At 38.2% G+C, this 12,265-nt stretch overlaps 1 protein-coding gene across 1 annotated transcript in view; it reads left to right on the top strand.

Moving 5' to 3' along the window:
- The first annotated feature begins 517 nt into the window (after nucleotides 1-517).
- GRXCR1 (glutaredoxin and cysteine rich domain containing 1) overlaps nucleotides 518-12,265 on the top strand; it is a 32,574-nt gene continuing 20,826 nt past the window's right edge. The window contains exons 1-2 of the mRNA XM_003205851.2: nucleotides 518-913; nucleotides 3,412-3,414. Coding sequence (XP_003205899.1) covers nucleotides 518-913; nucleotides 3,412-3,414 — 399 coding nt within the window. The remainder of the gene's footprint in view (nucleotides 914-3,411; nucleotides 3,415-12,265) is intronic.

The raw sequence follows: 12,265 nt of genomic DNA, 5'->3' as shown, positions 1-12,265 counted from the left end.
AATCAAGTGTAGTGATGAAAGGTGTTCCCATCACCGACTCCTCTTCAGTGTTAAGGATGACAATTTTCACCTCAGGTGTAATGTGCACAAACAGCCACGCATCTGCAGATCTTGTGGAAAACTCTTCCTTTTTGCCTTCTTCAGCAAACAAAAATTGCACTTAGATAAATTCTTGGAACGTCTTTGTCTGGGTTTATCATGTACAGTTCCGATGTTTTATTCCAATAATACAATTTCTCCCTTTCTTCCTTAGTGCTAAAAACTACACAATGGCTCTTTAATATTTAATTGATGATATCATTTTACAGGTTTTAGTTTAAAGGTAACCATAGCACAAACACATTCATTATTAACCGCTGAATAGCAGCGTAGGTTCTTGGGAATCCTCTCTGGCTTAATATGAGAATCCTCATCAGAAGAAAACAGCGCTGGTATTGTTGTTAAGCGTGACAAACTGGCAGACCCGATGGACACCACCCTGGAACAATGCAAACTGCTTATATCAGTGGAAGAGACCATGTTTAAGGGTGAGGTGAAGGCAGAAAATGAGAGGCTGTCAAGGAAAGTGCGGTTCCGTGTGGCATCCTCACACAGTGGCCGGGTGCTGAAGGAGGTCTATGCTGATGGGGAGGCCACCGACTCACTGGACTCTGAATACACCAGCAGCTCAGAGACTGACCAGACCAGCCGGCTGAGCGAGGTAGAGGGCCAGCAGAATGGGCATGGTGGCTCTGAGTGCGATGAAAATGAAAATGAGCAGGATGACTTACTCATTTTAGTCCGAGCCACGAAAGAGAAGGGTTTTGGTACAAAGCGAGTCAACATTCTCAGCAAAAATGGCACAGTCAGAGGTGTCAAGCACAAAGTCAGTGCTGGTCAAGCCCTCTTTGACAACTTGTCAAAAATATTTCAGGTAAGTGATGCAGTTCAGCTGGCTGCAAGCCCAGCATCTGTCTCTTTCAGCTCCTCACATTATTATTTTCCTTTGTCCAGAGCTCTTTCATTGATGATTTTTCAGACTCTGAATTCAGTTCTGCCTCATTTCCCTTGCAATCCACTGGCTGCTCTTGCATGCAGAGGCTCATTGCTCTATGAAGTTTTTCTTTCAAAACTGACCTAAAATGTGATGACTAGGACGGGGTATGTTGTGTTTCCTATGTCAGAATCAGGAAAGAAATGGAAGAATTAACCAGAGATCTGCACAGTTCATCTGTATGGAGACGTGTTGTGTTTCCACTCCTGTTATATTAATTCTAATGAGTTTGCAATATAAATATGTATACTTGTAAATTCCATTGTGTTTAATCTGCAAAGTAGATCAAATTAGATGCAAGATGGCAGCAATGACTGTTTTCCCACATGAAAATTTCAGAGGAATGAAATCTTAGTTGGAGGTCTCTTTCATTAATGTCTGTTTTCCATTCACTTTATTGAAGGAGCAGAATATCTGTATTTGAAACGGTATATGCCACATTTACCCCTCAGCTAGAGAAAGGCAGATCTCAGAAAAAAAATTGAGATAAAGTTCTAAAAATGTTACTTAATATATATAAATGATCTAGATATAATATTCAGGTCTTTAAATCTTTAATATTCAATCAGAAGAACAACAGGTGTGGAAACAAACTCTAAAGTTTGTTATAACCCAGGATTACACTGCTCAATTTAAATTGCCTATAGTTTACTTCAATGCATCATTCTTAAAAAAAGTGTGCAGTTCTAAAACACGAAGATTTTGATGATAGTAATTATTGCTCTTTCGTATTAAAATGAAACATTCTAAAAGTTCTTTGTTACTTTGAAATTGTCATTTCATAACACTTTAGGAATGGCTGCTAACTGACACTGTCTTGCTACTATATATGAACTTACTTCCTGTGCAGTACTTAGTATTCCTGTCCAAAATGATGTTTATTTGAGAGATGGCTGTAGATGGAATAGCTGTAATGCCTGTATTTATCACAGAGCAGTCACATAGCTTGCTTTCCCTATATGTATTAATTGGAGGCTTTCCCTACTCTGACAGAATGAGGACTCAATGAGGACTTCTGTAATTAAGAATGAGTTAAGAAGTCTTAACTGGGGAATGTCTGTGTTTTCCAGCCCTGATTCTAAATCCCATTCCATGTTGTTTTGCTACAGAGTATACTATCTCACCTCACTACCAGCCTCATTACCACATAAATTCTTCCTTCTACTGCATCACTGACACCAAGCTAAGAAATTTGAATCAACAAAATAAATGGAACCGTCTGTAGGCATTTACACCTCAATTAGCAACTCTCTTGTCTTGCTGTTTCTATCTCCAGTTCTAGACTCGGAGTTTCAGGGACTGAAGTTAATATTCTTGGATAGTAATGAAGTTTTATTCCTAGCAGATCAGCACTATCTCTGTGAGATGTTTTGCCAGAAGAAAGGAAGGCTTAAGAGTAGTCATAGCTATCTGATAGCTTCAGAAAATGATATATAGTTAAGTCAACCATAGCTGTCCATAATAAGATCTGGTAAAATAATAACTTAAAAAGTGATAAGGATTTTTAATTTGTAGTATTTTACAATATAAGAAACTGGGAAAATTAACCTAGATGGAAATGAACAACAGTTCTTTGTACAGCGGTTAAATAGATTTAAGAAACTAGAAGTACTGCAAAAGCAATAATAATACAGATTTTGAAGGCAGACGAGGACAATGTATGGGGAGAAGTACAGCTTCTTGCTTAGGCAGATCTAGATGCCTGATTCCTAGAACTGTGTAAACTTACCTCAAGCGCCTGTGGATCAAAGAGATATATTCAATGATGCAGAGAACATTGAGATTTAAGGCTTTGTCACAAACAAGTTCCTGTTTCTCCACAGATAAATTTTAAAGTGTACTGAGAATGATTGTTTGCATATCTTTTAAGTCATATAGTGAACCAATTTTCTGTGCTACATGGTAAGCACAGAGGAGAGCAAAACACAAAGTTTGTATTTGGTGCTGATTGAAAATGGCCTGATCTTGATGTGAAATAAGATCATACTCTATCTAGATTCAAATGAGTAACAACTTTTAGGATGATGTTGTAGGATAACTTCTTGTTTTCTGCAAGTATGTTCTGGACAATTGATTTTGCAGTAATACCACTTAAAGAGCAACAAGAGTTCTCCATTCAAAGATTCAATAAAATAGAAACATCTATGTTAGAAGATATAAATGAAAAAAAAATCTCTCAATCTGGGCACTTTCCTAAATTTTCTTCTTGATTGTGAGGCCATCTGCAGTTACATTCCACTTCTCTTAGGCAAGCAGCACTTAATGTGTAAAAGTAGCTAAGACATATATGGAATCTCTTAACCATGTGAAAAACTTGTCTCTGCCCCTCTGTTGATTTAGCAGTAGATCATCTCATTATACATTGCTCAGAGTCAAAGCAGGTACTTGGAATCTCACGATATATTCATCTTGACAGTCCTGAATCCCAAGTACTGATAAATTCTTGAATGCAAGCACTTAGTATTTAATGGATCATTTATTGACTAAAATGTGCTTGGAAGAAGGCAAATACTGAGCATGAGTGTTTTGTGACCATGAAGTAGTGTTTTTTTTTTTGAGCTTTTCTGCAGCATCATTATTATGATTCTTCAAATTACATCTAGGAGTCCCTCTACTATCCTATTATCCAAAATCTCCAAGTGGGGTAGTGGAGAGGCACTTAGTTCAGACAATCTAGGGATATAAAAGGAATTTGTTAACTGAGCTTTGTTAAGTCATTTAGTCAAGAGCATAGATGTCTGATATTCAGAAATATTGTAGTATACCTGTGATAAAAGCACTCGTGTATTTTTAATATTCCATGGAATAGTTGTCCTTTAGAATATTTTTTCCACAATTGCTAACCACACTCCTTCTACAGAATTAGTTCAGGCAGCACTTCCCCACCACACTCTTATCCAAAAAACTTCGTATTTTCTGGAGTTCTTGGAAATGTGAGTAGTATGAAATATGTAATACAGGAAATATTTATAGGAAGAAATTTTGTTATTATTGTTTGATAAAACTCTGTTCTGAGTAAGAATGTCTACTGCCAAGTAGATGTGCATCCTCAGCTATGTATTTCTGCAACCATGTGCTGAGCACTTCCATCACCAGCACAACCAGGGACCTCATTTCTGCTGTGCCATAAGATGATAAACTAGGTCCAACATATTGGCCTGTCCAACAACTATCCTGTGTCCTTGTCAGTGAGATGTCTCCATGGTACAAGGCAGAACAGCATGCATGTGGGTTGTCAACTCAGTTCCAAGGCAGGACATGCTAGGGGCAGAAAGATGAGAAGAAACCAGCCCAAATCACCTTCTGGGAAGCACAGTTTATGTGGCAATCTCTCCAGTTTTTTCAGTGCAGAGGCAGCTGCCATAAGGAGAACATTCCTGTGGCAGGCATCTTCCAAAGGGGCAGGCAGCTACAGCTCCCCAGCGTACAGCCTATCTTATCCAGAGCTCAGTCCATCCCAATACCAAGTCCAGCCCATACCATCCTGCAATCCTGCCCACGTGTCCTCTACATACACCTCATGTGGGACCTGAGGGGCAGCTCATTCTTACGGGCTGCCGTGATTAAATGGTTGGAAACATTTTACCCACAAGAAATGTGCGCAGTTCAAAAAACTGAATAATGGAAAGGAACAAGACCTCTTGGCCTTCCTGTTCACACACACACTCAAAATAAGTGAAATTATCTCCTGCTGAAACATTAAAACTGACAGCTCCAGCAGCTCTGGAGCTGGGGGTCTGACTTGCTAGTTGCTCCCATAAACCTCTTCTCTGCATATCTAAAATAATTATCTTACATCAACACATTACTACTTTATTTTTTTTTTATATTTAACTTACTTTTGAGCACTTAAAATATGATGCATGATGGATGCATCCTGTGTTATCCTGTAGAAAATTAGAACAAATTATTCTTGTTTCCTTGAAATAAATGGCAAGCCAAAATCCTTGAGTTCCCTGGCACTACTAAGTAGTGCAATGATCATTTCATGCCAGAGCTGGTTTCCCAACCAGTGTGTGCAGTGATGGAACTCAGCCAAAGGCTTCACACAGGTCCCCCTCATTTTCACATTTCGGCATGTGTCTCTTCCTCTAATCTCATGCTTATACACTTCTCTGGCCTTCCAACGTACTCTGAAAGGTTTCTTTCTGCTAAATTAGCTACAGATCTCATGTTCAGGCTGGGCTGCTGACGTCTATTATGAAAGGACAGGCCTAGTTAACAAACCTGATTAATGCCTTTGTGAATTCTGCATCAGAAGGGATGAGGGAGAAGAGAGACATAATGTGTTTGCTTAAGTTGCGCTGGAACTTTAGTTAAGTTTGCACTGGATACCAGTGCAGTATTTCAGGCAGAGCTAACATTTAAGGTTTCAAAGTACAAGTCAATATTCAGTGAGATAAAACTTATTAATACTTAGAGAAAGAAATGGGAAAGAGTTAAGAATCAGGTGGAAGTTTGTAATGAGAACGAGAGCTTCTGAAGTGGTTAGACGTGTAGTCCCCTCTCTTTACTTGTTAGTGACCTGGAACAATGAATACACCTCAGGACATGCAGATCTTATGAAACTAGAAGGGCTGGCTAACACCAAATCACAGAGAAAATAAAATGAAAAATAGCAGCAAATACAATGATCTTCCAAAAAAGACAGATGATGCAAAATCACTATCACTACCATTGAGAAAGTTACATTTGTAAAAAAAAAGTGAATTTCCAGAGCTGGTTGCTGCACAGCCACTACCTAAAAAATGTCAGAATAGCAGAATAATTAAGGTTAGAAAAGTCCACTAAGATCATCTAGTCCAATTATCAACCCATCTCCACCATGCCCACTAACCATGTCCCTCAGTGCCATATCTTCATGTTGGTTGAACATCTCCAGAGATGGTGACTCCACTACTTCCCTGGTAGCCTGTTTCAGTGCATTACTACTCTTTCTGAGAAGAAATTTTTCCTAAAATCCAACTTGAACCTTCCCTGGTGCAACTTAAGACCATTACTAGATGTTTAGGCCTGTGCACTTTTAACTGGAGCCTGGAATTGGTCAGTACTTAGAATATTAGTATTTATTTTTGTCATGTTCTCCTTTAAATCAGCAATAGAACACTAAACTCAGATAAGACTTATTGGACCGTTAATGATATTTTAATATTTGCCATTATTGGACTTGTAAAACATATATTTGACTTAAGATTCAAAATGATGAGTAATCAGACTATAAACTACATAAACCTCTGGAAGTGTTGTACAGGCTTTGAGTCCAACAAGATTAAGCTGTCTGTTTTTAGAAAAAATGCAGGTAAGAGAAGTCTTGATTTTCCAATATACTCGTATTAGGAAGCTAAGCAAAATATCCGCAGTTATATTTGTCACCCCTTCAAGACAGAATCAGTAACTGAAAAAAAAAATTACTAGGCTTTTATGCTAGCAGTCTGATTAGCACATCCTGGATGTCAGTCTAACCTGCCAGCACACTGCGAAGCCTCAAAATTGCTGTGTGTGCGTGTGGTGTTGTGATCCTTCCCCAAAACAGGTTGAATGATGCTTCCCAGCACAGTCTGTAAACAACCTTGATGTTCAAGTCTCAAGCATAGCCAGGTTCTGCCAGGAACAGGATGCAGACAGCAGTGAGAAGATTGTTTTGGACTCTGCAATTTATCCTTTTTGCTGGTGAGAAAGCAGCTTCTAACAATGGCCCCAGGAGGTCATGCAGCCCACTGGAAAAAGCAGAGGTACTCCTTTGTGAAGCCTACACCAGATGGCTACTTTCCCAGAGTGATTTGTTAATAAGCCTCATCCCCTGGCCTTTTTCTTTGCATAACAAAGGAGAGAGCAAAGAAGTTAAGCTTATGCTGCAGTGAAAATTTATTGACTGGATACATATATGTAATACTAGAGCCAATTATGACTTCAGGTATAGATTAAAAAACTCCAAAATGAAAAAAATAGGCTTCTGAAGAAGGACTTCATCCAAAATTGATTTTCCAAACCACCTTGTCTGAAAGGCAGTAACAGTCTTTTATTAAATGAAAATTTGACTAATGATCTGCCTTGGCCATGCCTCTGAATCACATCATTGACAGGACCTGACAGCTCCCTCCTACACACCGTGTGTGAACCACAAAACAGGCTTTCCCTTGCCTGCTTCACCTGCAGGTCTTCATGCAGTAGGTGTCCTCTGAGCACGTGCAGTGAATCTGATCCTACACAAAATGCATATAAGCAGATGCTTCTTTGCTACAGAATGTGTCTGCAGGAGGCAGTGGTGGGAGTTGGGCTCCAAGTGAGGCTGTCACAAGACAGCATGAATAAGTTACTGGGGCAGGAGTGGGGGACAGGCATGCTGACTCTCAGCTTGCCATCCCAAATATTATAGTTCAGCATCATGCTCAATTCCTGTTTCTTTATTCCTCCCACTTAAGCATTATAGCGTGATGACATTTGTTTAACATGGAAGCATATTAGAAGACCCTGTAACTTGCTTGTTAGGGACCAGAGGCAGAGATGAGATTGAATGTATGTAGACATGATTCAAAAGACTGCAAATAGAAACGTTCTGCCACTTCTCTGTATGCCTTCTTTTTGAAAGAACAAACTAGTGTACTTGCTCTCTGGCAATGAACATGAATGCCAAATGGAACGTGATGCCTCCCGACTGTACTGTGCAAGATTCCTAAGCATGCTGGCCTTGGGAATTTCTCTGAACTGAAGAGTCATAAGCTGAGACATTTAAGGTGAAAATGCCATATATGTTTCCCATCCTCTTGATCTAAGTTACGTGAACCATCCTATTATGTTAATTACCAGTATCAGTTTTGTACATTCACTGAGAGCAAATTAATTACCTCACAATCAGATACTTAAGGGTCTTCACTGCACCTGAGTATCTCAGGTGAGGTATATTTTAGTTATATTTGCGATCAAGGAAGGAAATATTTTGCTACATTGGCCCAATTTGTCACTAGTTTGTACAATCACACAGCTGTGCAACTGCAAAAATATGATTATGATGAGGACAGAACAAATCTTTTTTTTTTCCCCCCAGAAATATTAGTTTCAAAGAGTGAGGAATTTTATGTACTTTGGTGGTGTGGTTCTGCAATCACATACTAAAGATTTCATTTCATGCCACAAAAGGCATTGTACTTGTTAGCAAATTAATTATACTACAATTCCTTGTAGTTCAGAGAACCTAGAATTTCTTCAGTTCTTCATTAAGATTTGCAAAATTGATATTTGCAAAATCTAGTTAGACAAACACAAATGTATGTGTGCCATATAAATGCTCTGTTACAGTGACCCAGGAAAACTGCATTTTAGCAGTTGCCCAAAAGCACATTTCAGGAATCACCTGCTGCCAGTTCAGTTGTCATGTAGGTGTCATTAAGGACTACCTTCCTCCTTAAGGGAGAAGAAATGAAGTAATGCATTATTTACAGATAACATTTGCTGGACAGTTCTAGTATGTCAACAGCCTGCTCTGACATTTGTCTGGTACTGCTGACAGTTTATTGCACCAGCACAAGGTGTGCTATTAGCAGTTTGGAACAACTAAATGGTTAAAGAGATGCTGCTTTTTTTGCCTGGAGTTTTAATCTGTGACAGCTAAGTTTGACAACCCATAAATCTTTAGCTTAAGTGCAATAAAATGTGCTTTAGAATGTAATTTGTCAGAGAGAAGAGTATTACTTTCATGCATGAAGACATCCACGCTAGGTAGTACAAAGCACAAAAGTAAAATCTTACTAAAAATCTTCTAAACCTTATAATGTAAATAGTAATTAGGGCAGCATCCTCAGGCTGGTGATTTGGAAAACAGGTATTAAAAAATACAGCTTTTCAGCCAAAATGGCAGATCTTTGCACACTTGTATTCTGGAGAGCTTGCTACGGTATGTCTTTATGCCTTCAATGATATAAAGCAACAGAAATGGTCACAGATGAGCAGCTAGAGTCAGTGAGATCTAATTTCACACATGATAAGAAAGACGACAGAAAAGCCATCTGCATTGCTAGTACAGATTTTGGAAAATAATTTTAACAAACCTAGTGCAATTTTTCTTTGTAAGAATATCTAGAGACAGCATCCATCAGAAATGTCAAAACAGTATGTCTTCTGTACCACAGTAACACCACATGCAAACTTGCTCACTCTCCCCTCATTACAAAGAAAAATAGGAAAACTTACTGGCCATTATTGCTACAAAGGTAAAGCTAAGTGCAATATTTTCTCTTGCAATGACAAATCACTCAATTTGCTGGCAAAGAAATACCTTTTTTAGGGTTGAAGACTGATACAAGTTTTAAAGACATTAAGAATAGATAAGAGTCATGCAATATTACTTAGTAAATATCTATTTCCATGTGCAACTTCTGTGGTGAAGAAAGCAGTCTGTTTCTACACCTGCAGTTACAGCCTTTAAAATAAAATGTTCTTTTCCTGCCTGGCTGCTCACATCCCAGATGACAAGGACTCTCCCTCCTGGCCATGCAGACAGCTGTGAAGCATTTTATTCAAGTGTAAAATGTCACAAGAGACAGACCGATAGTGACAACTGAGAAGTTCTAACCATTAACAGTAGAGTTCCTTCCACATATAGCAGGTCTTAGAATCTGTTTCTGGAGAACATCCCTTTCCAGGTGTGGGCCAGTGCCCTTAATCGTATCTCCAAACATGCACTGGGAAAGTCCAATTGCTCTTCTAAATTCTACAGTAGTCCAAAAATATAACCACCAACTCAGCCCCTCCAAGGCATAAACTTAGACATTCGTGATGATTAAAAAAAGACGCCTCCTAAACTATTTGTTCAGAAAATAGATTGCTCAAATGCCTGCAAAATTTTGCAGCGGTGGTGATGGTAACTGCTAGATGGTCAGGCTTTTAACAACTTCCTTAGTGCATCATGTTCTCATAAATATTCATGAGAGAGACTGTGGACTGAAAGAGTACTCTTTCAGCTCAATATTCGCAGCTGCATATAGGTGACATTGTCTTTTTGTTGCCACTGACTAGGAACAGTATAAACATGTAGTGTCTTCTACCAGATAATTTCATCCACAGTAGCTCTAGCAGTTTACCTTTTGAAGTAATAACAGACACTATGTTAGAATAAGTGTTGTTACAGGTATAGAATCATAGATCACTCAGGTTGGAAAAGACCTTGAAAATCTTCAAGTCCAACCATGACCTAACCAAACTACCCTAACAATATATGTTTGATGCAGGAGATTGATTAATATCTATGCAAAGGGAAAATGGAAGCATTGCTCCAAAAGAAAAGCGGGTAAACTATCATAGCAACTGCATTTACATTAATATTCTTTGTCCACAACACATTTATTATTGAAGGAATATTACTGTTGGAAATGAGTAATAATAACAACTTACATTTTAAAAAAAATAAATACATATTGCCCACGTCCTGATTCAGACCAGAGCATTAAGCTCACATTGTCCTTGCTAAAAAATGTTATTCCAATTGATGAAGTGATATATATACACATTATAACTACATCAGCAGACATTTTGTCTAACAGGTGGAGGAACTGGTAGGAAGCATACAACCTGTCACATTCTGATTTTCAGATGTTTTATCTATCTGGTTAAAAATACCAAAAAAAAAAAATCCTACAGCTTAGGTTTTTCTGGCAACAATGTCTATAATTGTGCACTACTGAGATTCTTTTTTGCTCACACAGTAGTGGTGGATGAGTCATCTTCCCCTTTTTGTACATCCAAGCTGGCAATGACAGTACAGGTTATTCCAGGGCAGAGCTAGTTTATGTATGCTGTCTAGGAGCTGCTCCTTTGTCTGCATGAAGGTCTCCAGCTCTACCTTTCTTTTAGGAATCCATCATAATAGAAAAGGAATAAAACACCATACATGTGCAATGCAGATGTATCTTTAATATAAAGTAAGATCTTGAGTGTTTAACTAGCAATTAATTACTCAGAATTTGAAGCATCAAAGGTCTAGATATTAAGTAACAAGGAGATAGTTGAGAGCACAGTTGCAATTTTGTTAAGTAATTTAGGTCCTTCATCACTCAATACTAATACAGAACTAAGTGCTAAAACTTGAAGAGTTTCCTTTTCACCACTTCCACATACTGAATGATATGGTTCTGTTGTTTTAGGGCAAGGCAGAGTCAGTGCTCTGTCAAGGCTTTTCTTAGGCAGTGGACAGCTCAACTTTGCTCTTCGTTTCACTCAAAACACAGTGCTGGTATAGCGCTCTGCATGCATCTAAAAAATCGCATTTTTCTTAACCATGTAGAAAAAAGATAACATAACTTGTTAAAGGTTAGCTTGCTTTATCTCAGCCCAGATGAGTAGAATTTTCAGGTAGAAGTTAAGTTTTATAGAGCCATGGGAAAGAAAAAAAAATAAATAAATCACACCATGTTCCACTTAAGTGCCAGATATATGGAAAAGAAAAGGAAGCACACAAGGAGACTGATGGTCTCCCAGTTTTTGCTCAATATTTCTTATGAGTCTCAGAATCTCAGTGCATCTCATTCTAGATGCCATTCATAGGAATAAAACAATGAGTTCTGACAGAAAGCTTGATATCTGCCAGATTCAAAAACTCCAGGGCATATTCCAAATCAAAACTAGACTTCATTTAAAAACCTTTTCTCTGATTTTTACAGAAACATTTAAGCTGCAAAAGACCTTCAAGCAGCAAGTTCAATGCTTTATTGAACAGTAAGGTAAATTAAAAAGAATGGATTATGATTGAGTTTTCTCCTGCTGCTAATTGCAGTTTAGAAGTGGTACCTTAATCCATTTATGCTATTCTGCTCTTTTACTGATGTCTGAGAGAGCAGAAATAGTTCTGTTTTGTAAGACAGACTGACCCCAGGGCATAATTAACTCACAATGTAAATTTCCAGCTGATTAAATCCAAATGACAGGAGCTTTCTTTCATGACAGTTTGTACTTGTGCATTATCTTTATCACTAGGAAAATTACCAGTTGCAGCACTGGTACAAATAAGATATAGGTCATGGACTATTCTTTTGTTTTGTATGATTTTTCTTTTTTGTGGTATATTGAAGAAACTCCATTCATCATATGAAGCACATTTTGGCAAAGACAACAGAGGTATGTCACATCATGAATGGGATCCCAGCTACCAACCAGTTTGTTCTCCAGTGAGCAACTTGATGAATTCCATCTGCAAGAAACTCAATAGACTGGAGTTCACCTGCATAGGCCAGCAATACCTTT

Source organism: Meleagris gallopavo, chromosome 4, assembly GCF_000146605.3.
Source record: "Meleagris gallopavo isolate NT-WF06-2002-E0010 breed Aviagen turkey brand Nicholas breeding stock chromosome 4, Turkey_5.1, whole genome shotgun sequence".
NCBI classification, from domain to species: domain Eukaryota; kingdom Metazoa; phylum Chordata; class Aves; order Galliformes; family Phasianidae; genus Meleagris; species Meleagris gallopavo.
Note: the sequence above shows the minus strand (reverse complement) of the source record. Positions and strands in the feature narration are given on the sequence as shown.